The following is a 27,452-nucleotide window of genomic DNA, read 5'->3' as shown; positions in this document are numbered from 1 at the left end:
CAACGCCTACAAAAATGACACCCGGCTCGGCAAATCCCCCTTTCATAACGCAGCTCTTCCTTCTAACTGACGTTGTTTCCCATAAAACAGGCGCGCACGTTCCCCTTCAAACACCACCTGACCAGAGCCGAGATATCTCTTATACGGCTCTGCACCTGACCATATTCTAGCAAGAGACTCACTGAGCATTGTATGCTAATTTGAAGCGTAATTTTGATGCGTAATGCCCACCACTATGAAAAACAGACCTTGTCTAGTTATGCCCAAACTTTCCACGAAATCTCTTAAGCCACTGACAGAGAAAGACAAGGGCAGCCTGGGCTGGTTAATTGAACGACTCTCACCGACTTGAATGTCATGAGGACATTATTTAAGCAGGAGCGTTATTGTAAACTATACTGCGGAACATAACGGGTCTCCAGTTCCTATTAAATTATTAAACAGGCCCGTACACCGGTGCCAGGCATAACTGAAGACAAGAAAGTTAGGCTACGTCTTGCAACTTAAATAATAGCAACAACATTTTTCCTATTAATAATAGCTTGTCCTACATTAGCCCCTTAAGGCGCGGCTTTATACATTTGTTGTTACCAGTATGGTAATGACCAAGTTGTGGTGCATTACTAAAGGGCATGTGTTGTGTCATAGTATTGTAGTGCTATGGTAGTTACATTTCAATGACTATTACAGCGTGCCACTGGAGGTACGGTGCGCATTAAGGGGCTACGCCTACAGGTCATAGCATTCATAACCTCGTTGTGTAGGCCTAAAGATTTTACACAACGATATCAATCAGGCGTAATTGGCCAGGTGGGCTATCATAGCTGGGAACACTCAACGGTAGGCCTACACGGTCTGCACAATCTAATTTGAGATTTTATCACAGCTATTGTAACCTAATATTTTATGAACACGTGCTGGCATTTGCTCAGTAGATGCTAGTTTTTCCCTCCGTCAACATCAGATAGCAATCTCTGTTGTCAAGGAGACTCTCCTCAGTTCAGCCCAAACACACGCGCACCTGGGAGTGATGCGTCTCCTTCGCACGCGCCAGTCGGTCGGATGCCAGAGCAGGTGGACAAAGCATCCGCGAAGAGCGGGTTGACTCAAAATGCCTCGCAGAAGAAACGACGTAGAAGATGGTGGGTCATTTAATTCACAATTTTACTGTTTTTGAATTGGATGAAACATAGGCCTACCTATGGGGAATGAATTTTACACAAAGGAAACCCTAAATTAATGTATTTTTTTAGGTTTGGCAAGTATTACTAGGCCTTTTTATTCTCTTTAGCGTCCTTCTACAAGTGGATTAAGCTGTACTTCTGTGTGATTTCTAGTATGTGTGTGAGTGATCCTTTTTTAAACCATCTTTTTTCTCTTTTGTGGCACAGTGGGGATGGAGGTAGATGCCGTGACAGACAGTGATGCTGATGGTAAGCCTTGCATCTTCAAGTACTGTAGCAACTTGGAATTATGATAGTCTACTGTAAACAGTCGTTTGTGATGTAAAATGGGTCATTATTGTTTTCTGTTTTTTTTTTTTTTTAAATCATGCAAATTAGATTTTCCTAACTTCACAATTTTGAATTGCCAATTGGTTCCATTATACAGCATTTTAAAAGTTACCAGTACTATGAGGCAACATTCCTGAGACTGTATACTGTAGCCAAGATATACTTGCCTGGTTAACACCAGACCTAATCACAAGTGAGATTAGGTCTGGGGAGTTGCCTATTGTAAATTCCGTAGGGGCCGGAATACTTGGCTATTATGACACACTGCCCTGCTCTGCCCTGCTCTGCTCTACACTGCAGAGAAACTGTAAAGGTCAGAATGCTTGGCCATTATGACACAGGGCCCATGATCTTGGACGTTATGAGTCATCCTCACCAGACTGTCTTTCAGATAGAAACGATTGTGTAGATCTATAGGCAGTATGGGAGTTCCCAGGCTAAAGATATACAGCAAGACCAAACGATTTGGTTATTTACTGTATCTATTAATTAGTCAGTCATCATCAGTCATCAGCCTTGGTTACCACCAGACCTAATCACCAGGGGTGGATTTCTCGAAACCAAAGTTGCTTAACTTACTACATTAGCTACTTTGTTGTTTTCAATGCATTTTCCCATTGGCAACTACCAAAGTTGCTAACAGGCTAACAAATTCTCTTTTGAGAAATGCACCCCAGGGCCGTAACTAGACATTTTCAAATACCGAGGTCAAATACTGCCTGCTGTGCTGCATACTGTGCATTTAGAATGCTTCAAACACTGCAGTCAAACTGTTAAAGTTTGTTTTCCATTAATCTCTGCCTTGAGGATAAATGGGGGTGGCGTATACAGACTGAATTTATCATTGTTGATCATATATCGATTTTCATCATAGATACATTTTACATTACTGAAAAAAATACCTAAAACATGACCTCTGTGTCCTCAATGGTAGTTAAAGCCATGCTAATCACTAGTATCTTTCAAATTGGAACGGTTGTGTAGGCAACATGGGACTTCTCAGGCTATCATCTGTCAGTCAGTCAGTCTTTCCTTGTGTATTTACCATTCTTTTTTTTGTCTTCCTCAGAGGACAGGAACAGGAGAGCCCGAGGCAGAAAAGCCAAGCCGCCTCCTCGCAGACGGCAAGCAGAGAGCGAGGAAGAGGAGGAGGAGGGCGACGAGGAGGCGCCCAGGAAGAGGAACCGCGGCAGGAAGAAGAAGAACGACAGCGAGGAGGAGGAGGGGAGCGAGGGAGAGGGGAAGAAGAAAGGAGGCCGCGGAGGAAGAGGAGGCCGAGGGAAGAATGGAGGAGCAGGAGGCAGAAAGAAGAACAAAAAAGATGAGGGGAGCGACGAGGGGAGCGAGGAGGAGGACAACAAGGGGAACAACAAGAAGGGCGGAAGGAAAGGAGGGAAAGGAGGAAAACAGGAGAAAGAGGAGCAGAACGGAAAGGACAAGAAAGGCGGCAAGGGCGGTAAAGGCAATGACAAAGACAAGGACAAAGACAAGAAGGATAAGGACAAGAAGAAGGGGAAGGACAGGTGCAGTATTCTCTGACTTACTGTACAGCCATACTGTCATTGTGTCATACCCGTGACCCATGCACGTGTCAACAGACTGTTCTGAGTTCCCATTTTAATACATGAGAAAAGATTTAGGTTGTGTGTTTGTAGATGTGAAGGACGGGTCTAGTGACTCTCTGTATGGCAGTTGTTCCCACAAGCTTTTTTTCTACCAGGACTGCTTTTTGGACCTACTGTACATACACCTCCATATCTAGATATCTCCCTATACCATTTTCACACCTGAATTTTAATTTGAAATTCACAAGATTTCAAGCTAACCGCCAGTTTGGGAACTGCTTCTCAGACAGTCACTGTGTTATACCTGACCCATGCATGTGTCAACATAAACAGTTTTATGTACAGTTTTTTTTTTTTTACTTCGTTTTTATACTCACTCACACTACCTCCAGCTAAATGTACTGTAAACGGCTGACTTTGCTGTAAAGTTTTCTTTGCCCCAAAATGTCAAACCAGTCGCCATGCTTTGTTGAACCATAATAAGCCATGCAATATGAAACACAATGCGTAACATTGACGAGTGTAAATGCTGAATTTATTTACTGCCACAGCTGAGCTCTGCTCTTCAGCTATCCCTGCTGCTGATAGCTGCTCTGCTTCATTCATTCATTCATTCATTCATTCATTCATTCATTCATTCATTCATTCATTCATCATGTCACCTGCTTGCTTTCCGCCTGCATTGCCAGTTCACACTATACATAGACATGTTTGCTACCTCGTTCATCCATCTGCACACCTGCCTTCCATCAGTTGCATTGGAAGTGCCCTCTTTGTGCTTGCTTCAAATCAAGCTACGATCTACTACCTACCTCATCTGAGACCTACCTCTGGTCATGCCACCTGCAAACAAAGCCATACCTCCCTCAACTGCCCTGCTTATTTGCCCTTAAGTCTATACTGCGCTTGAGTTAAAGCCTTGGTAAACCTGCTTTTGCCGGCCTCTCTCTGCTGCCCTGGCTTGTCTACAAACTACTCATCTGCTGTGCTGGTTAGTTGGTCTCTCTCCTCACCTGACGCGCTGCTGCTGGTCTCTCTCCCCTGTGTCTCCTCCTCTGGCAGTTCGGGTTCGGACGACGACTCCTCGATGTCGGAGGGAGAGATGGCCGCCCTGAAGGAAGAGGTGGAGGAGAAGAAGAAGATGATCGCCACGCTGAGGAACAAGCCCTGGCGCATGAAGAGGAGGCTCGTCATGCTAAAGTAAACAAACAAACAAACAAACAAACAAACAAAATGGCGGCGACTTCCACACCTGTAGACATCACATTACACCAAGACACCAGACCAGCTAAGTTTCCTCTCACTGGTCTATGGGTTCTGATGCTGAAGTGTATGTAAGCAAGCAAGCAGGCGAACAAACAAACAAACAAACATGGTTCCGTTGTACACACCAGCTGAATTTACTCTTACTGGTGGTCTGATGCTGAATTAAACAAAAACAAAAATGGCAGGCAGTACACAGTACATTATTCCTGATTTTCCTCACTGGGGGAGATTAAGTTAACCTGGAAGTAGTGTTACAACAGCTAATAGCCTGAATTCCTCATTTTCATGGCTACATCATATGCCGGGTTTGGTTATATATCAGTGGGGTTTAACACTCTGTGGGTCAACTTTATCACTAAATCATGTTCTTGGAATATCCCCCTGGTCTTTCGTGTGGTTTGTTGTGTTTTGTCGACCTTATCCTTTGTGCCTTGTGGAAAAGTCCATGGCTTTAGGCCTACTGTTGGTTACAGGTACAATATATCTTATGCCACTTATTTGTGCATGGCTGGCGGACATGATAGTTTATTTTGTGTGTTGCTTGATTAAAGCTTCCCAACAGTTTTCAACATGGCATCTCATTTTAGTCAACGCTTGCTTTGTATCACCTTGGCAACTGTTTCCCCAGTGCTAGCACTAGCGCCATTGCTAGTAGCTATTCATAGAACTAATTGTATTATTTCTATGGTTGCTATTATGGAATATCACAGCAAATCATTTAGCCACCATACTCTTACGTTCCACTGTAGTTTATGCTGATTTTTCACAAATGATTATAATAAATCTGTACTGTACTTAAAAAAAACATTCTGTCTGGACAGATAAAAAAATATGGTAAAAACCTTAATACTTAGGTTCCCTAGCCTTTTTTCCTCAAAACCTGTCTCTAGAGTTTTGTTAGGAAAGTCATTTCTAGAAGCCCAACGTCATTCTACTAACTGGGGTAGCATGACATTGACATTACGGCATGAGAGAGTCAGAGAGGAAGAGAGAAAGAGAGTGAGGGAGAGAGAGAGAGACGACAAGATAGAGAGACAACGACGAAGGGAGATAGATAGAGATCCTCGTTTAGTGGCCTTACACGGAGCAAGAGTGATAGGCCCAGAGACAGGGGCGGTGCTATAGGGGGGTACAAGCAGGGCATTTGCCCCTGGGCCCAGGGCCCTCCTGTATGGGTGTTGGGGGCCCTATTGTGACCATGGCAGGCCATATGGGGGGCCCTATCAGTGTTTTGCCCTTGGGCCCTGTGTGCATTTGTTCCGCCACTGGCCAGAGATAATGAGGGCCAGACAGGTAGCCGGGCACTCTAAGAAGGACATGTGTAGTTGAAACACAGCCCCAGGTCAGTGAGGTGGTATGGCTTACAGGTGATGTATTGCCCTAAAGGCCAACGGGAGACTGGCCTGTGCTGACTCCGCTGTGACCTAGATGTACTCCATGCCTGCGGTTACAAGAGGCCCCATCCTGTCCTGTCCTGTCCTGTTGTACATCACTCAATTTAACATAGGTTTTTTTTTCATTCACGAAAAAGAAGATAGAGTTTTGGGCTTCATTTGACAATAGGAGAGTGAAGTGTGGGAAGTGGACTAGAATGTGTGTTAGAGAGAGATGGAGACGGAATTGGAAATTACTCTGCCGGAATAAAAACATTTTTTAAGGATTTTTGGGGGAGCTTTTGCCTTTTTTATGACAGGACAGTGAAAATAGACTGAAAACCATTGGGGAGAAAGAGATGGAGAAGGACCAGGAAATGACCTGGGGTCGGCATCGAACCCAGGTCCCCTGGATTCAAATCTTGAACCCAATGGGGTCTCCCCCACAGAAGACATCTTTTGAGACAATGAGGACTTTTATTATGGATTTGTGAAATGGGAATAAGACGCAAGCACTTGTGCACCACAACTTCTGTACACTTAATATACAGTAACTTCTGTACACTTAAAGGATAACTTCAGCCATTTTCAAAATGCAGTTGTAATGCTCACACTACCCTGGACTTGTCAGTACCTGAGATTTTTTTCCCTCTCTCTTCTGCCTTTTCCGAGATCCTAGTCATTGTAATGGGGGCAGGTGTTTGTAAACATTTACAAAAAAAACCCATCTTGATTTATTCCCAAAAACATCCAAAAGGTTATGCAACATCAGCAGACAACTAGCAAACAGCGATACATTTTGGGATTTCTTTTTTTGAGTAAGCCTATGTTCAGATTTTTAAAAATGTAAACAAAAGCTACCCCCATTAGAACAGCTCAGATCTCGGAAAGGGCTGAACCGAAAAATGCGGCATCACTGGGTACTGAGTCAAGGGTACCTTGAGCAATACAACAGCATATTGAAATTGTCTGAAGTGGTCCTTTAACATACAGTAGCCTACATACATGAAGACTTGTTTTCTGAATTGATGAAATGGGAGTGAGAGACCGTTAGTGTATACATGATGTACAGTAGAGTATATTAATATTGCATATTATGACGCACTGACATACACCTAGGCACATTGCTGGAAGATACAGTATACACCCTAATACACGCAACTGACAGTTGGTCCCATTGTCCTGTTTTGACATGAAGCACTTCATAACCATTCAAAGGCACTTAAGATTGATAGGTTAGTCCTTTGCTGTCTTCAAGTTACACTACTGTATGGAGGACCCAGTGGCAGGTGGAGGTCACATTTCCTTCACTAAAGCTTTGCTTATTTGTCATTGTCACATTTCGCTAACAAGCTACGGAAATATAGTCCTGGTCCAGTCAATTGTATGGTGATTGGTCTCTGGACTGTCCCCTTTGTAATAAGTCTGTCTTATCTGTGTGTGTGTGTGTGTGTGTGTGTGTGTGTGTGTGTGTGTGTGTGTGTGTGCGCGCATGCGTGTGTGTGTGTGGGTGCGTGCATGTGCGTGTGCGTGTGTGTGTGCATGTGTGTGTGTCTGTGTGTGTGTGTATGTGTGTGTGCGTGTGTTTGTGTGTGTTTTACTGTAGGGAGTGCCAAGCGTTTGTGGAGGAATTCGAGGGAGCGCTGGGGAAGGGCAAAGGGAAGAGACTGTATGCCTTCAAGGTCATGATGGCTAAGGTACAGTACAGTGTTTTTGTTGTTTATGTTTTTGTGCTCGGTTCATTTTTAGATGTGTCCTAGCATCTCTATAAGAGGGTATATCCGTCCGTCCGTCCATCTGTCCATTGGTCTGTCTATCTGTCTGTTCGTCTGAAACGCATTCTCTAATTGTAATTGTGTCCACAAGGCGGCAGAGTGCATAGACGGACGCATCTTTGTCCGCCTGTCGGACTTGTTGAAATTTTAATCTGGTATAGCCAGTTTAAGCCCAAGATATCCTTAAATCCTTAACAGTGTGTTTCTGAACGATTTTCCCTTTTGTTATCACATGACAACAACAATTGTGTTTTTTTTGCTTTTTCAGAAATGGATTAAGTTCAAAAGAGACTTTGACAACTTCAAGACTGCCTGTATTCCCTGGGAGCGAAAGATAAAAGAAGTTGAAAGTTTGTACCACAAACACATCACATCACATCACATACTGTCATACTTTATGAACGCTACTGCACTATTCTGATGTTGTGTGTATTTTCTCTATTTGTGGCTGTAGGTCACTTTGGCTCCTCAGTGGCATCGTACTTCATCTTTTTGCGATGGATGTACGGCCTGAACCTTATTCTCTTTGGGTTCGTGTTTGGACTCGTCGTTATCCCTGAGGTCAGTAAGATGTGAGTTTTAATGTTGTTTACAGTATGTACTTGAATTACTTGCTAGTGTCACACCGCAGGGCCAATACTGGGTCAGCTGTCTATCTGGATGACCAATCACAACACTCTTTATTGTGGAGGTTTTGTTTGTTTGTTTAATCTGTGTACCAAGTTGTTGTGTAGAATAATTTTGTGTGTGTGGTTTTTTTCTTTCTTTGTGTTCTGCTCTGTTCTATTCTATTTTATTCTATTCCATTCTATTCTGTTCTATTCTACTCTGTGCTATTCTATTCTAGTCTGTTCTTTTCCATTCTGTTCTATTCTACTCTGTGCTATTCTATTCTATTCTATTCTATTCTATTCTATTCTATTCTACTGTGTTCTGCTCTATTCTATTAGGTGTTAATGGGCCTGCCGTATGGAACCATCCCTCGGAAAACAGTCCCCAGAGCAGAGCAGGCTCGAGCCATGGACTTCTCTGTCCTCTTCGAATTTGGTGTGAGCATGTCTTTAAGTGATCTACTGCAAAGCCGTTTGGGTTGGTTTGGCTGTCTCTGTGTGTGTGTGTGTGTATGTGTGGGGGAGGGGGGTATACAGCTCTAGGAGTGTGTGTGTGTGTGTGTGTGTGTGTGTGTGTGTGTGTGTGTGTGTGTGTGTGTGTGTGTGTGTGTGTGTGTGTGTGTGTGTGTGTGTGTGTGTGTGTGTGTGTGTGTGTGTGTTTGTGTGCATGCACATGTGTGTATGTGTATGTGTTTGTGTGTGCGCGCGTGTGTGTGTGTGTGCATGCAGGAACATGCACATACAGTACAGAATTTGATCCCTATAAGCCCATATGCATTGTGTTTGTGTGTTGTGCTGGATCTGAAACAGGGCTACTGCAAATACTCTGTGCTGTTCTATGGCTTCTACAACGACAAGAAGACCATAGGCCTCCTGCAGTTCAGGCTGCCCCTCTCTTACCTGCTCGTCGGCGTGGGCATATTTGGGTACAGCCTGATGGTGGTCATCAGAACGTGAGTCCTGTGTATGTGTGCGTGTGTGTGTGTGCGTGTGTGTGTGTGTGTTTGCGTGTGTGTGTGTGTGCGTGCCTCTGTGTGTCAGCGTTTTCACACCTGGTCCCTTTCAGCTACCTAAGCGTAGTGACAAACGTTTTTGCCGCATATGTGAACTCTCCAAAGCGTACCCAGACCCCTCGGAAGCGAACCATACTGAAACCTTGGTTGACGTGGTCTCAGTTTGGTTCGCTTATGAGTTCTGACAAGTTATACTTGTGACTAGCTGTAATCACTTAAGGGGGGGCTCTAGACGACCGGGTGTGATAAAAAAGAAGAGTGACACACCATAAAAGCCTAACAGGACCAGCAAGATCAGCCAGTTATTTATTTAATACACTGACAATATGGACAAAAACAGAACTGAGTCCTTTTGCTGTCGGTTCATTTTTTGGACTGAGTTTGGTTCACTTAAAGGGGACCAGGTGTGAAAACCCTATGTGTGTGCGTGTGTGTGTGTGTGTGTGCGCGCGCATGCGTTTGTGTTTATGTCCATGTGTGTGTTTGTGTGCCCATGTATTGTGTTTACATCCAACTTGTTAACTAAGTGACCATGCTGAATGTGCCTTGTGTGGTGTGTACATTTATCGGGAACCAATCAACTTTGAGCAGCTCCAACGGCCCTGGATAGAGGCATGTTCAAGGCAGTGACGCGGTTTAAGCAGAGATGTTCTATTGGGACTAAGAAAATGTTTAATTACTGGCTCAACTTTGGCACAGCCTTTTCTGGCCTCAACCAGTAGCAAATTAAGGGAGGTGGGTCAACCATGCTGTTTGGGAAACGTTAATCTTTATGCATAGGATCACACCAAGTCTCGAACAGAGATTTAAAAGTCGATGATAATCAGGCTAGTGTCTGTGTCCCTTCCTGTTTATCATCAGCATGGCGAGCAACGCCAACCAGGGGGGTGATGGCGGGGAGGACAGCGCCTTCACCTTCAGCTGGAAGCTCTTCACCAGCTGGGATTACCTCATAGGCAACCCGGAGACAGCAGACAACAAGTACGCCTCCATCACCACCAGCTTCAAGGTGAGTGGAACTGCAGTGAGTGAGGTGTGAAAAAGGCAAAGCCCTATTGGGAAACTCCAACAGCATTCCACAGCACATAAGTGAACACTGCACACAACTAAATTGCATTTTTGCCTCACCCGTGCAAGGGGACAGCCCTCAATGGCGCCCCAAGGGAGCAGTGGTCCAAATGTGTCATGTTTTGGAGATATCGCCATGTCAATTTTGCACAAACCACAATAGCCAGCCTAATACCAATACTTTGAAAACATTTGTCTTAGTTGCAGTGCTGGCGTAGCTGCTTTTGTAGGGCAGAGTGGTACTCTGCACCACTGGTTCCCAGCCTATGGGTGGGTCAGGATCCCCCAATGGGGTCGCCTAGCATCCATGGGGGGTCGCGAAGCCCTCTTGATTTTAAGGGGTTTAATCATTTTCATTTTTGACAATTGTTGATCATTTTAATTCTTCATACTGGTAAATAAACTAGAAAGCATTTAATTTATATGTGTGAATTAGGCCCATCCTGACATTTCACCTGAAACCCAAATATCCCCAACTTTATTTTGTGAACGGTGTACAAGTATGCCTCCATCACCACCAGCTTCAAGATCAGTTTCAGATATAATCTGGCGGCCCCCACCTGCATCTGCGTCCACTCACAGAAATAAAGATACAGAACTCGTCGCTGTGGTAGTACCCTCAAGGGGAGTACCATTGCGTCATTTGGGTGGTACCTCAAAGAGGAGGTGACAGATGCACATTGGTCGACATTGCAAGAAACTGAACGGACCTCTTTTTTGGGGTACCAATCGTGCAACACAATGGTAATACCCTTGATGGTACTACTGCCACAGCGACGAGTTCTGTACCTTTACTTCTGAGAGTGTATCTAACGGTTCCTAGGCTGTACAGTGTGTTTGGGGCTATACGATGCTCTTGAAACTTGATCTTTCATCTCAGCCACATGGCCGACACCATTCTGTTCCCTCTCCTCTCCTATATGGACCCAATGGAATAGACACCTGAACAGCCATGTTGTTGATTTAAACACACTTGAACCGGATACTGTAGACTAGAGTTTCTTAACGGGGGTGCTACAGCCCCCCAGGGGGCGGTGATGAGTTACAGCTGAAAGGGGGCGGTGCTTAGTTGCCTTTAGTCCATTTATTTTTTTTAACTAAGGGGGCGTTGTCAGGCTTATGATGGGGTCAAGGGGGCATTGGGAGGCTTGTGATGAGGCCAAGGGGGTGTTTGTTCAGAAAAGGTTGAGAAACACTGCTGTAGACACTCAGACAGGCAGGCCGTCATTGCCACTAAGCGTCCCACGATCATTGCAAAAAATAAAAAACTATTGTAGTAGACTACTGTAGATGGGCCCACCTAGTCACAAATAATACAAATCAAAAATACTGTATATTATATTTTTTGTTGATCTAGTACTGGACCTCCTAGTACTGCACCATTGGAGGTCAGACACAAAAGGATGACAACTTCTAATTGCATTGCGAGTTTTTTCCCCTTATTTGAATTGCTTCCTGCAGCTGGCTTGCCAGACTATACTAATAAAAAAACTAGTGTTACACCAATACCAGTATCGGCCGGGGCCCCGATACTGCACTAAAATGGTGGTATCGGTATCGCGAGGTAGGCAGCAGCCTGATCGAGCCATGATAGCAATGATGTAACATCCAAGTCGTAGCCTATGCAGCTCTTCATATACTGTATATACATTTCAAACAGAGTAGTATCGGTATGGTAATGGTATCGGCCGATACTGCACAGTCGGGTATCGGTATCGGGGCCAAAAAATTGTATCGTGCAACACTAAAAAAACCTGAAGATTGAGGTTTCATCTCACCAGTACAACCCAGATTTGGATTTTCCCATCATTTACTGTATGACACCTACAAACTGAATACATCTACAGGTAGTTTAAACACGTATCCCAGAAAGCCATGATTATTAATAAGCTGTTACCAGAATGGCAATGACCAAGTTGCAGTGCATTACTAGCAGTGTTGGGAGTAACTCGTTACAAAAGTAACTAATTACTGTAATGCATTACCTTTTTGAGTAACGCAGTAATGTAACTGATTACAGGGGAAAAAATCGGTAATATGTCCTCGTTACAATGCAAGTAACTTGCACATTACAACGCATTTTTTTCACCTACATTTTGTGTGGGTATTTTGTTTTCTTTATACAATGTTCGCGGATCACCGCGAGATCAGCTATTGCCTACGATAGCCTACGTCCGTGCAGAGATTTTAAAGTTTCACGCAGAACATTAAACTTCCTTTTTCACGCTTTGTCTCTCGAAATGGCAGGCTGACAAAGGATGACCGATCCAGAAGATCCAGCTTGCTCGTTTTCAAGATGGGTATATGCCCACTACTTTGACTTCATTGAAAATAAGGACGGCAAGAACATTTCAGTTAAATTGCACACTGTAGCCTACTTGTAACCCAAATCGCTTTCCACGTCGAAAAACAGTAGCCTAGAAACAATTTGACGATTTGAAGAGGTGCCATAGCACCACCAAATTAGTCAGGAAAGGAGGGGATGCATCCCATTCGCACGAGACAGGGACACGGCAGGGTAGGCTATCCGACGGGGGGATGAGTATGTTGCACCCCCCTCACTTTTGTTCAACTAAACATCACTAAAATTGAAATAAATCAATTTGAAATAAAATATTATACATGCCTCTTGGCCCATATTAATGCTTATTATATTTCATTGTAGCTTCAGCTGTAGCCTACTTATCAAGCCTCAACTCCACTATCGTCCTTGGCATTTTTCAACGTTTATGACAAAATCTGGCGCATGTGGGGGGTTGGGGGGTCGGACATTAAAAAAAGAAATTGAAAAAAAAAATGGAAATAAAAAAAAAAATCCGACCGGACGATGACCAAACCTGACAACCAACCGGAACCAAACTTTTATTCTTCTTAGACCTTATTGTATGTGGGTAAGACGCAATCCTGAAAATGTTGGTTTTCAGTCTGCAGGCTTCCTAAACGACTTGTGGATGGCAAGTGAAAGTCATGCCACCTCATAGATTTGCACTGTAGATTGCCAAATCCTTATTTCCAGTCATTTTGGCTAAAGTAACTTAAAGTAATGCAAAAGTAGTGTAATGCCTTACTTTAAAAAAAAGTAATGTTGTAATGTAAGGCATTACTTTTAAATGACAGTAACATGTAATAAGTAGTGCATTACAGTTTTTGAGTAACTTTCCCAACAGTGATTACTAGTGGCCCTGTGTTATGTCATAGTAGTGTAGTACTATGGTAGAACTTTTCAATGACTACTACTGTGTGCCACTGTTGGAATGGCATGCATTATGGGGCTGCTGAACAATGACAACAGCAATACCAACTGTGTTTGCATTTCAGAAATAAGGCAACTAAATGGGCTTCAACACTTTGGCAAGAGCACATACTGTAGGTCCTAAAGTGTAGGATGGCATTTCCTGCAATGTCGTAATGTTGTTGCAATGGTGCCAGAGGAAACGAAGAGTGATTAGAGGAGAGGAATCAGACTCCTGGTAGATGAGATGACACCTCTCTGGAGTCCTACAGTAGGCCTGGAGCCAGACCATTACGTACTGCAGAGCAGTGAGTGAGTGGCGTGGCGTGGCGTGCCATGGGGCGCCGGCCTGTTGTCTCCCGGAAATTATGTGTCAAAGTATAGCAGCTCCGAAGGGCACCAGGAAGGCAGCCAGTGCAATTTGATCTTTCATCTCATCAACAACAAAACAGCTCCCTGTCAGTTGGTTTTCTTTTGTATGGGAATTGAATGGACTCCTCACAGTACACAGCCATGGGCTTGATTGAAATAACTTTTGAATTTAGAGTCTTGGTGGATGAGAGCTCTCTTTCATACCCTTGCAGCTAGACTATTGGGTGTCGAGATTAAGAGGTTAGTATTATTTCAATAGCCTCATCATGTGCACCGTTCCATCAGTGTGACACTGTTCTAGTTATTGAAAAGTCTCTTAACTATCACACAGTACAATACTATGACAGTACACAGAGTCTTTAGTAATACAAGGTGATTTGGTCATTGCCATTCTAGTATCAGCAAATTTATATGACATGCCATATGACATGCCATGTCTTCAGAGTTTAACACCTATAGTAATATTACAGAACAGCAACGAAACGAAAAGAATGGAACGGAACAGAACTTAGAACAGTGAGTGAGTGGGGGCGCCCTGTTGTCGAGGAAGTGATGCATGGTAGCAGCAGCAACCCGAAAGGGCGCCAGTGCATGAGTTTCAATTTCCAAGCAGCAGTGATGAAAAATGCATGGCCCCCTCCCCGTCCCCGCTGTACTATAGTTTGCTTGGGACTCGAAAGTAAAGTAATCTAGCTGGCTAATTGTGAATGCAAATCAGCCTGGGAGCCATGCTCCTCAAAGTTATTTAATCCTCAGCGAGTTCAATTGTGCACACGTTACGTTACGTTATAAGGGGGTTATGTAAAGACAAACAAGGGACTCTGGTTTCGCTGCTGTGGTCAGTGGTGTGTCAATATGAACTACCTGTCGAGCATAGCTGCCAAGGCCATTACAATGCACTACAATAGTGCCTCTAGGGGCTAAGGTTAGGGGATAGCATTTGGGTTTAGACTATGCTAAAAGTCTAGAGGTAGCTCATCTTGACGAAGGAGCTCATATCGACAGAACGCCGGGCTAGGAGGAGGGATATAGGTGTGCAAGAGCACACGTCTGAGCCTTGGTGTTTCCATACATACGCTTGGTTTCACATGACCGAATAAGGGGGAAAACACACTCTACTTAGTGAATACTGAATTAGTCTGCATTAGTTTGAATGAACCGTATCGTATTCCCTTTCCAAATATTATCGTGTATAACCATGGGTTAGCAGGCACAATACCGGTATGTTAATTGTTGTTTCCAAAAGCAGTTCTTGTCACAGACAATTACTGTATAGACACCAGAATGTACCGTATAGTGATTGAGTGCATTTAAGATAAAACAGAAATCGAAATAATGTTTTTGATATGTACAATGATGTCTTTTGTTAACGAATGACACACACAGTTCATTCAGTTCAGTAATGTAGATCATTAAAACTCTGCCCCCTCCACCTGGTGGTCATTAATATTAAGTAGATGGCTTGTCTACTTCCTGCTCAGCTCATTTCAGCCGAAGGTCATGACCATCTGGTTGTCTGTGCAGCATTCAGGAGGATTGCTATTAGTCCATTTCACTTTTACGTCAAACACATTCTGTTTAGAAGTGAAACAAATAAAAAGAGGATGCACTACTCTTTGCCAGGTATAAAGGATTACCGGATTCCATAGAAAACAGTGCTGGTGTAAGGGTATGTCTCTACGGCAGCAGATACTACCTGTTGTGAATGCACTGAATTAATGTGTTGTGAAAAGGCCCATTCTGACACGAGGGTGTTAATCTACTGTGCCTACTGTACTTCTTTGACACAACATTGGTCATTGCACTCAAACTTTTCCTCACCAAGGCACTTCAAAAATAAACTTTAAATGACATTTTAAGTATAGCTTATTATGGAATGCCTTGGTGAAGAATTGTTTTTTTCTTTTCAACTAACTGTGTGGACACACAATTCCCTTGAACCAAAGAGCTCCATTTATTTTTTTTAAAGGGACTGAGTACGCCTCTGACTTGCGACAGGCATTCATTTGTGTTTTCATCCTGTAGGAATCTATTGTGGATCTGCAAGAGCAGCAGAAGGATGAGAACATCCACCTGCGGCGGTTCCTGCGTCTCCTTGCCAACGTGCTCATCCTCTGCACCCTGGCAGGAAGTGGATACCTCATCTACTTCGTGGTCAAGCGTTCGCAGGAGTTTGCAGAGAAGGACGACGAAGACCTTACGTGGATGGAGAAAAACGAGGTCTTGTTCCTTGTCCTTGTTAATTACCTATTACCTACCGTACAAGCCATTAGCTATTGATTATTTAGCTCTCCGTTAAGTAGCTCAAGCGTAGGATTTCCTTGATTACCTCTTTTAAGGCGGTTGTGTTTTTTCAACTGTGGTTGTCATTGCTTTTTTTGTTATTTGTTTGTTGGTATTTAGCATTTGTACCAACGAGCCAATTAACACACAATTAGTTTTAGTTGTGATCAGATACAGAAGACAGCTTGCATTGATGAATTTTAGAATACACTTTAAGAATTATTCCTTCCTTTTCTCCCTGTCTGTGTTGGCCTTCTGTTAACAAAACACCCTGAACAGTAAATGCAGTGTTAATTCAACACAGTGCTAGACTGGGACAAAAAAAAACAGGCCGGGCATTTTAAGCCAAGACCAGTCTGCCATGCATTGAGAGAGACAATAAAGCCTGTGACAATGTTTAAGACACTGCGTTATACATATTTGCTCTAACCAGAATTGCATTACTATGGGCCCTGTGTTATGTCACAGTATTGTAGTACTATAGTACTTAACTTTTCAATGATTCTACAAACCCCAACTCCGATGAAGTTGGGACGTTTGGTAAACAGTGAATAAAATCAAAATGCTATAATTTTCAAAACATTCAATCTATTCATTAGATGGAGAATAGTGAAAAGACAACATATTAAGTGTTAAAACCGAGAAAAAATATTGTTTTGGGGGACATATGTACTCATTTCTAATTTGATAAATCCAACACGTCTCAAAAGAGTTGGGACGGGGACAATAAATGGCAGCAAATGTCGAGGAAGACTAAAAACAAAACAAAAGACAACACTTGACAGTTAAATACATTAACCGATGAGATGATTTTATATAAAAAACAGTGTTAATTCCTATCTTGGACATGATTTCACCAGCTTAAATGGTGGGTGTATTCCTTGTCATGTTTTGCAATATTTTCCTTTCTGTAGTGCTTACAGTGTGACAGGTCTTGACCAAAAACCCACCATTTTATCACCTGCTGGTCCTTATGATGGAGCCGAACTGTTAAAACATAGTAGAGAATGCAATTTGACCTCACTATGTGGCAGTAATCGAAGATCTCCCTTCAAAATATAATGCATGAGTGGCTTTTCATGCTGTTTAAAACCCATTTATACCATTCAGCACTGTATTTAACTCTACAGATGAGTGAGAACATCTTAACCAATGCACTACTGCATCCGCATGCCATCATGGAGGCTGACTTTTGAAGCTAGCACTAACACAAGTTGCATGGTCCATTTTCACTGTAGCACAGGATGTGCAATGCTCTATTATTGTCAAAAAGAATGGACTTCTACAACTTCTGCTGACTTCTGTAAGCAAAGGACAGTTTACCATGTCTTCTGGGTCTATTTCAAGTGAGCTCAGGTGCTTAGGAGAATGTTAAACCCCTGTATCATTTTCATGCATTAAGCATTCTTAATATGGTCAATTTTCAATAGCTCTAGCACTCCAGGAATTAAAGTGAGACTACAGCCAATATATATTTCATGATGTCATGAACCTATACAATGATTTTATTAACAAAAATATGTCTTATATACACTCAATCGTGGTAAATCAAAGGGAATTCAAAAATGTATGTAATAACTATGGTAATTAGCATCTTTAATTCTGAGTGACTCAGCCTCTCTGTGATGATCTTATACCTGGACACCTATATTATCCGTCAGTACAATTCATTTTGAAATGTTCTTCTTTGTTGTTTTATCTTATTTGGATGTTTACTAAATTTCACTGATCCCCGTCCCAACTCTTTTGAGACGTGTTGGATTTATCAAATTAGAAATGAGTACATATGTCCCCCAAAACAATATTTTTTCTCGGTTTTAACACTTAATATGTTGTCTTTTCACTATTCTCCATCTAATGAATAGATTGAATGTTTTGAAAATTATAGCATTTTGATTTTATTCACTGTTTACCAAACGTCCCAACTTCATCGGAGTTGGGGTTTGTATTATGGTGTGCCACTGGAGGTACGGCATGCATTAAAGGGCTACTGAACAAACATCCGGTGCTGATTTCCTGTCCTCCTCCTCAGGTGGAGTTTGTGATGTCTCTGCTGGGCCTGGCGTGTCCACCCCTGTTTGAGACCATCGCTGAGCTGGAGGACTACCACCCTCGCATAGCGCTCAAGTGGCAGCTCGGACGCATCTTCGCTCTCTTCCTGGGAAACCTCTACACCTTCCTGTTTGCTCTGTTTGATGAAGTTCAGGCCAAGGTATTGCCAGCTTTGTTTGTCATGAGCTGTTTGTTTGTTTGTTGTTTATCTGTCTGTTTCATGTGTTTGTTTGTGTAACAGGTTTTATTGTGTGTACAATTGCACAAGATCTAGTGTTTAGATATATTTAAGATGTTATCCCTCGGTTGTTTATTTGTTGTTGGTTGTTATTGTCATCAACAACAACATCACAGTGCATAGTCAGTTTTCAAGGCCCATCAGCCATTACACACCAGAGCCCATGATTATTGAGGTGCTTTGACATGTATCCGGATATTTTTAAATGTGGATATTTTTTTTTAAATCTGTTTTTGCGTTTTCAAAAAGATCCATATAATAAGTGTAAACAGCTTCTTAGGCAAAGGCCAATTGCTGCACTAATAACGGTAATATCCATTTGTTTTCCCCCATTTGTGTGCCACAGCTGGAGAGGGAGAAGGACATCAAGAACGCCACGTTGGTGGCTCTTAACGAGTACTACTCCAACTACTCCATGCACCACAACGTCACCACGGACATCCCCCCGCCAGATATCGACCCCGCTGACGTCATCAGAGGACCCTGCTGGGAGACCGGCGTCGGCATAGTCAGTGACCACGTTTACATGACGTTTTCAATCCCAAATTAATCATTCAGAATTAAATAGTTCCGTCGAGTTCACATTGAACTTTAATTTTATTCCGAATTGTGAAGTGTTTACAGTACATGACGTTTTCAAAGCGGAATTAAGTTTTTTTCAGAATTACATTTTAAATGAGTTAATTCTGAATTAAATGTGTCATATAAATGTAGCACGTGTCCTTTCACTAACACCTCAGCAGAAAACAGAAAAACACGTACTTGGCGCTTCTAGTGACAATCCAGTGCAACCAGTGTAGGACCAGACATGGATAAAGTCTAGTACCACACGTGTTTCTTAATTTTTTTTTTTTTTTTAATTGGGTGGGGGGGGCGGGGGGGCATTTTTGGCCTTTATTTCGTTAGTGCAGTGAAGAGTTGGACAGGAAGTGAGTGGGGAGAGAGAGACGGGGAAGGGTCAGCAAAGGACTCGGGCCGAAATCGAACCCGGGTCAGCCACGTAGCAGACGAGTGCCCTACCGTTACCGCCACGGCAGAGCCCACATTTGTGTTTTTTAGTTATTTCTTATTTAGCATTAGACTAACGTTTCGACAAAGCGTCTTCATCAGAATCCCAAGATTTCTTCCCTTTATCCACCTCAGCAGAGACTCTATGGATACTATGGGGTGATATTGGATGCATGGCTGGAGTGGTTAACTGTAAACTATATCTTTATAACTATATTACGTTATTATTGCAGTCGCTTTACTTGTTATTACTTTATACCTTTATAACTGTATTACATGATAGTAAAATCAATGCATAGTCAGCGTCCTTTCCAACAAACACGCATTATATTACCTCCATATGTGGCTGTAACACATTATGTTACATTGCGCTATCCAAAGTGGTTTACAATTATTTAGATACATGGTATTGCTTAAGCTAAATGGGAAATGCAGGTACATACATGTACGAAAGTTGAAACTCAAGCTGTAGGGTAAATGCAGGGAATAGGTATCCTGCCCTTAGACGTTTTAAATCTACTAATGTGGTTTTGGCTCCTTCCAGTCATTCGCTAAACACAACTGATTCTAATCAGCAGAACGGTTAGCAGAAGAAGCCTTGGGGAGGATATACTTAGGGAAATCACCTGTATTTAGGAGCCAGCTGGAACTAGCGAATGTCCTGGACTCCTAATTTGCAAGTATGTGGTACTGTGTTAAGGCTTCTTCCACCAGCATTGCCCATCATTGGATAGATGACATATATACGTACATACTATATAGGCTCCTTACTTAAGTTACTTACTGTAATAACAGCGTTGACTTGGCTTGTTTATGATAGGTAAGATTAAGGAGCATATGTCTCTCTATTAATAGGCCTACTGTATAGTATAGTTTACTCTGTCTGCTTCCTGTATTACTCCGACAGGTATGCAGTTGCTGGAACCTCAGCAGCATAGATAATCATGATTAGAATTAGAATAGAATAGAATAGAATAGAATAGAATAGAATAGAATAGAATAGAATAGAATAGAATAGAATAGAAAGCCTTTATTGTCATTATACAAAGTATACTGAGATTTTAGCTTCCATACAAAGTGCACAGTCCTTTATAGATGAACATTGTCCAGTAAGTGTGAGTTCATTGTTGTAACAGCTTTGGGGAAGAAGCTGTTCTCCATCCTATTGGTTCTGGCTGGTAATGCCTTGTAGCGCCTGCCAGAGGGCAACAGTGTGAAGAGATGGAAGCCAGGATGTGTGGGATCTTTAATGATACTCCTGGCTCTACTTACGCAGCGTGAGTTGTAGATGGTGGGTATGGGAGGCAGGGGGCAGCCTATGATTTTTTGCGCTGTTTTGGTCACCCTCTGCAGTCTCTTCCTGTCAGCCTCAATGCAACTTGAGTGCCACACTGACACTGCGTAGGTCAGCAGGCTCTCTATGGTGGAACGGTAAAAGGTCACCAGCAAGCTTGAGTCTAACTGTTCTTTCTTAAGTACTCTGAGGAAGTGCAATCACTGCTGGGCCTTTTTTACCAGAGCTTAATTGGAATATGTACAGTATAGCCCTGTTCCTGATAACCTTAGCCTAATAATTGAATGTGTCTTTGTTTGTCTGCTGTTTGTACAGGAGTTTGTGAAGCTGACGGTGTCGGATATCCAGGTGTCCTACCTGACCATCCTCATCGGTGACTTTCTGAGGGCTGTGATAGTGCGCTTCCTCAACTACTGTTGGTGCTGGGACCTGGAGGCTGGATTTGTGAGGAGCTTTCTTTTCTTATTTCTCATTAAGAGTTTATTCATTTTTTTATCGTCAAACCATAATGCATAGAAGAGAAACTTACAAGTTGTATGTTTAACTCGAACTTTAAGGTAAATGCAGTGAATAGGTATCCTGCCCTCAGAAGTTACACATCTACTAATGTGTTTTTGGTTCCTTACACGTTCCTTACATGTCAATTTCAGTCCCAGTTCAGATTCATACAAAGTCCCTTTCTGATGTACAGACTGTAACATTTAGAAGCAAAGATATGCAGGATATTCTAAGATAGCATGAAGGATGATTCCTTATTCCATTCCAATTTGTGTGCATGTATCCGAATGTCATGTAAATGCAATAAAACACACATATCAGATAAAAAATAAAAACATCAATTTATACAGTGAGTTCTGCTTAAAGACTTTATGTAACATTGGCTGTCAATAGATCAATGGGACGTGACAGGTCACCTCACTTTCACCTACAGACACAGTAGTGCCTGTCCTGGGTGTCAAAGGTCAGCCGCCTGCATTCCAGATCGACATCCTATCTGACAGATTAGATATTTTTAATCTAAGTGACAGTGCCTCCTAGTGACCGCCCCACTCCCTGTCAAGCAAATCCTACCAGTCAAATTCGTCCAGGACGCACAGCATGGTACAGCACGGCATGGCATGGCACCTCCGTTACTCTAGACTGTGTGTACAAGCTCACATGCCCGGCGTGTGATAACGTGACATCTGGTAGCGACAGGCGATACTTCTCGAGGCCTCGGCGCAACGGGACATGCGACACCGCTACAAGCACTTAATTACAGAGAGAGCGGAGAGAGGTGCAAAGAGAATGTGTGTGTGTGTGTGTGTGTGTGTGTGTGTGTGTGTGTGTGTGTGTGTGTGTGTGTGTGTGTGTGTGTGTGTGTGAGAGAGAGAGAGAGAGAGAGAGAGAGAGAGAGAGAGAGGGAGGTGGGGTGTGTGGAAATGACAGAGAATTTAGGGTTGTTAATGTTGCTATTCCGAATGTACAGCATTGATAATCCAAACTTTGAATGACTATTTGCATTTTTCTCTCCCATTCTGTGTGTGTGTGTTGTGTGTGTTTTTTTTCCCACTGTATGTATGTGTTTCCATGTAAAGCCATCCTATGGGGAGTTTGACATCAGTGGCAATGTGCTTGGGCTCATTTTCAACCAGGGGATGATCTGGTGAGATTTAACTTTTTGTACCATTCCACCTTGACAGTCTGACAGCTTTCCACGAAATTGGTGTGTACATGTGTGCACGTGTGTGTGTGTGTACATGTACATGTGTGTGTACATGTGTATATTTGTGTGTGTGTGTGTGTCCGTGTGTCCTCAAGTGTTTGTATATTTCTATGTGAAAATGAGTGGGAGAGAGAGACAGGGGAGGAAATGACCTCAGGTGAGAATTGAACCCGGGTCCCCGGCGTGACAGTACAGTGCCCTACTGTTTGAGTCATGGCAGGGCCTTGTCTTCCAAAAAATTGAGGGTTTTAGAGACACTATGTTGTTAGGCCTTTGTTGTTGGGGGTTTCTCCCCTGAGAAAAAATTAAAATACAGTTGGTAGAAGTGCAATTTTAACACAATATGAGAATTGAGCCGGGGTTCTTGGGCCCCTGGGCCTGGGCCCGGCAGGCCCGTTCAGTAATCCGTCCTTGAACATACAGTACAGTACATATCTTCAAGGATGGGAGCGTTCTACATGCTTATATATATAACAAGACTTTTTGGCTGGCCATCTGGTGTACAACTAAACCCTTTCCAGAGAGGTGTAATCAGACTATTCGTGAATTACAAAATAGTTCAAAATGCATGGTCTGGCCTGTCAGGCTAGTTCTACATGCTTATATTTAACATACAGTACGTGTCTTCCAGAATGGGAGCGGTCTATGGTACATGCTTATATTTAACATACAGTACGTATCTTCCAGGATGGGAGCATCCTACAGTACATGCTTATATTTAACATACAGTACGTGTCTTCCAGAATGGGAGCGTTCTATGGTACATGGTTATATTTAACATACAGTATGTGTCTTCTAGGACAGGAACGTCCTATGGTACATGGTACATGGTTGTATTTAACATACAGTACGTGTCTTCCAGGATGGGAGCGTTCTACGCGCCGGGCCTGGTGGGCATCAACGTGCTGCGTCTGCTGAGCTCCATGTACTACCAGTGCTGGGCCGTGATGAGCTGCAACGTTCCGCACGCGCGCGTCTTCAAGGCCTCTGGCTCCAACAACTTCTACATGGGCCTGCTGCTGCTGGTGCTCTTTCTCAGCCTCATGCCCGTCATCTACACCATCATGACCCTCTCACCCTCCTTCGACTGCGGACCATTCAGGTGAGACACACCTGGGCTTGTGTGTAAGGGAATTTTCACACCTTGTCTCCTTAAAGTGAACTGCACTCTTTATCTTAGTTATCTTTAGTGGAGCAAAAAGTGAACTGACAGCAAAAGGACTCAGTTCTGTTTTTGTTCATATTTTGATTGTATTTCAGAAATAATCGGCTGCTCTTTCTGGTCCCGTTAGAATTTTATGGTTTGTCAGTCCTCTTTTCATCACACCCAGTCCTCTAGAGCTCTATTTAAGTGATTACACCAAGTCACAAGTGTAACTTGTCTGGACTCGTAAGCGAACTGAACTGAGACCACGTCAATAAAGGTCTCAGTACGGTTCACTTCTGAGGGGTCATGGTACCATCCCGCCACATTGCTCCCTTTCGGGCGCCATTCGGGGCTGCCCCCTTGCAAGGGTGAGGAATAAAAGCAATTTCGTCGTGTGCAGTGTGCACTTGTGTGCTGTGGAGTGCTGTGTCACAATGACAATGGGAGTTGGAGTTTCCCAATTGGGCTTTCGCTTTCACTTCACTTCCTACATGGTGATGACCAAAGGAACCACATAACAAGATGTTCCGATGCCCAGACTGAATCTCTAACCACTAAGGGTGCAGCTATTAACTTATCTTGAGTGCATTACTGTGTGTTGATGTGACATTGGTAAGGAAATGTCAAAAAAACTCCCGCTGAATGCCTAAGCCCTTTTTAAGAAAAGGTGCCCTCTGCCTATTAAAACCTGAATATCTCAGCCTCCGAAGCACATAAAAACATAAAATAAGTTGTATATAAAAGCTAGGACCCATCATCTTGCATTATAATGTGCTCATTCAGCTCTAACATACCCACATTTTTTAATAAAAAGCATATCTCAAGAGCCTGAATGCAGCGTATATGTCGCTCCAGACACTAAGGGCAAAAGACTGTATACGCAGCATCAGGCTAAAATGGGTTAATGTGTGTTTTGTTATGACAGTGAAAAAGAGACAATATCTGTTCTTGTGTGTAAAATGTACCTTTTTGTGTGTTTTGCTAAAGGAGAAAATGTTTGATGGACTGATGTGTTTGTGTGTTTTGATGTGACAGTGGTAAAGAGAAGATGTATGACGTGGTGATTGACACGATAGACAGGGACCTGCCTGACTTCATGGGGACTATATTCAGCTACGCATCCAACCCCGGACTCATCATGCCCGCTGTGCTACTCATGGTGTAAGTTATCATATAATATAATATAATATAAATAATATACTACGCACCTTCGGTGCTCTGCCCCTAATAATTCTTTCCTGTAATATTACAATGTAATGTAAACAACATTTTGGTATTTAAAGTAATTCAGGCTGTAATCCAAGTGTTACTATAAACAAAATATTCTTTTAATTCTAATGGACCGTCTCTGAATATAAATAATATTAGCTACCGGTATTCTCAGTAGCATCACTAAGATTCTAGAATGTTCAGAAAAAGTTCAAAAGTTAAAAGTTTATCTAAATGCCTTTAAAACTTGAAACTTGTCTGAGATGTAGGCCTACATATTTGTCTTAACTCACCAGGTTGGCGATCTATTACCTGAATTCTGTGTCAAAAGCGTATCAGCAAGCAAACCTGGACCTGAAGAAGAAGATGCAGATGGTTAGTACTAAAGACATCACCCATGTACTGTATACTGCATTGTTGTATAGTGATGTATTAGATAAAAAGAGAGGTCTGAAGAGGCAAAATAAAAAAATAAGTGGGAGCGAAAAAATCCTTTTTGAAGCGGATTTTTTCTCCCTTTTTGGTTATTTGTTAGTCCTTCTCCCAGGTCAGATGATTGGATATGTAAGCTTTTAAGTTTTACCTACTACTCTATAGTGATGCATTGCCCTGACTAATGGAAGAAAAATGGGGTTTCATGGCATTTCAAATCTGAAAGGTCAAGGGCAGGTCTGGTTCTAGTCAATTTGGTGCCCTAGGTGCGTAGGACGTTGTTGTAGACTTGAGTTGTAGAGTTGCAGTGTTGTTGAGCTCACCCACTCTTCCATTTGATTTGTGAGGATTTTGAAGACCCTCTTGAAAATGAGATGTTCTAAGAAAGAATTCGAATTTGTGCCATTCAAATGCCCAGGCGCGAGATGAGGAGCGTAACCGTAGAAACAACAAGGCCAGCACCAACCAGGTGATGAAGGACCTGGAAGACTTGCTGCCCAACAGGGGGAACCTACCCCCACCTGAGGAGGAGGAGAAACCCAAGGGTAAGGAGACGCACGCACACACACACACACGCGCACACACACACATATAAGTCCCTCTTACCCCCACCTGAGCAGGAGGAGAAACACAAGGGTGAGGAGACGCACACACACACACACACACACATATAAGTCCCTCATACCCCCGCCTGAGGAGGAGGAAAAAACGAAGGGTCAGGCGATGCACGCACGCACACAGAACCCCCCCAACACACACACACAGGCTAACTGTAACCTTAAGCCAGGGGTATCAAACTCCTCTTCACAGTGGGACAAAATCTAAATCTGGAACAAAGTTGCGGGCCGAACTCAGTACTCACTAAATGAAAAATGGGTTAAAATTCCGCAGGCATGCACTTGGGATGATAGAGGCAAATTTTACAAACACTCATTCACATCATATAGTAGCTGAAATGTTCCTTGTCATATTCTGTCGTAGATGAGTGTGTGAGTGTCCCGGGCCCACTCATATGCCTGTGAGACACCAAATGCTAGTTCTAGTCATGTTACTATATATTAATGCAGTATGTGGGCCAACTATGACACACACCTGAAATGATCTCGGGCCAGATTTGGCCCCCGGGCCTGAGTTTGATATCCCTGCCTTAAGCCCTTACCTAAGCACAAACACGCACGTACACACACACATTCACACATGTTGTTGTTGTTGTTGTTGCAGAGCCCCCCAAGGAGGAGGAAGAAGTGAAGTCTCCGAAGCCGAAGAAGAAGAAGAAAAAACAAGTCTCTGAAGACGAGGAAGAAGAGGAGGTTGTGACCAAAGAGCCAAAAGGCAGGAAAGGGGAAGGAGGTGACAGAGGAACCTCCCCCGGACCAGGCAAGGGGAAGAGGAGGGGCTCCTGAACCAGGAAGAGGAGGGGCTCCTGAACCAGAGGGGTATAGTAAGAAGCTGGTTCAGGAGTAAACCAGGTTAAGTTAAGAGGCAAGTCATCTAATAGAAGTGCCTGGAGTCCTCATTCCCAGCTCTTCTATTAGATGATTTACCTCTTAACTTAACCTGATTTACTCCTGAACCAGCTTCTTAGTATAGGCCCCAGGGCTGCAGCTGTATAGACACTGGGGAACATGGACAGTGAAGAACTTACTATTGGCACACACACACACACACACACACACACACACACACACACACACACACACACACACACCGTAACACACACACACATACACACGTACACACACACACACACACGCACACACAGATCATGTGTCATTTTATTGATATGGTATTACTGTAGTATACAGTAAACATAATAGAGGGAGTTCACACACACACACACACACACACACACACACACACACACACACACACACACACACACACACACACACACACACACACACACACACACACACACACGCCCTGTGGAAATTAACATGCGTGCTTCAGGTGGAAAGCGTTTTATATGAAAACATGACATGTCATGAAGTGTACATAGTGTTCCATAAAGTTAATTTGTATTTTTTTTTTGTACATAACACAAAATGATAATGTATTAAACCTTGATGGAAGAATCTGTTGATGTCAAACATCTTATTAAACAAGCATCTCCAAAATGATTACGTAGATCCACTGACAACCAAACACATAACATCTTTACATCATAGATCCCTTTGACATTTACATCATACCGGTACATCCCTTTGACATCTCATTTTTATGTACACTACTGGATTTCAGTACAGCCATTAGGGGTGTGCATTTCCTCTGCCCTTACGATTCAATTTGATTACT

General features: G+C 42.9%; 1 protein-coding gene across 1 annotated transcript; it reads left to right on the top strand.

Moving 5' to 3' along the window:
• Window positions 1–1,111: 1,111 nt before the first annotated feature.
• Window positions 1,112–26,583, top strand: tmc2b (transmembrane channel-like 2b). The gene is made up of 21 exons (XM_063194519.1): window positions 1,112–1,142; window positions 1,392–1,433; window positions 2,584–2,769; window positions 2,806–3,037; window positions 4,127–4,279; window positions 7,325–7,415; window positions 7,762–7,843; window positions 7,948–8,054; window positions 8,444–8,542; window positions 8,915–9,057; window positions 9,979–10,126; window positions 15,815–16,009; window positions 18,105–18,284; window positions 18,709–18,870; window positions 20,980–21,108; window positions 22,242–22,309; window positions 23,232–23,471; window positions 24,552–24,677; window positions 25,022–25,100; window positions 25,576–25,702; window positions 26,379–26,583. The coding sequence occupies exons 1-21, from the start codon at window positions 1,112–1,114 to the stop codon at window positions 26,558–26,560; spliced, it is 2,802 nt and encodes a 933-aa protein (XP_063050589.1). The 3' UTR covers window positions 26,561–26,583.
• The last annotated feature ends 869 nt before the right edge of the window (window positions 26,584–27,452 follow it).

The sequence above is a fragment of the Engraulis encrasicolus genome, chromosome 3, assembly GCF_034702125.1.
Source record: "Engraulis encrasicolus isolate BLACKSEA-1 chromosome 3, IST_EnEncr_1.0, whole genome shotgun sequence".
Taxonomy (NCBI): Eukaryota; Metazoa; Chordata; class Actinopteri; order Clupeiformes; family Engraulidae; genus Engraulis; species Engraulis encrasicolus.
The sequence above is the reverse complement of the archived record's forward strand: the minus strand, read 5'-3'. Positions and strand labels throughout refer to the sequence as shown.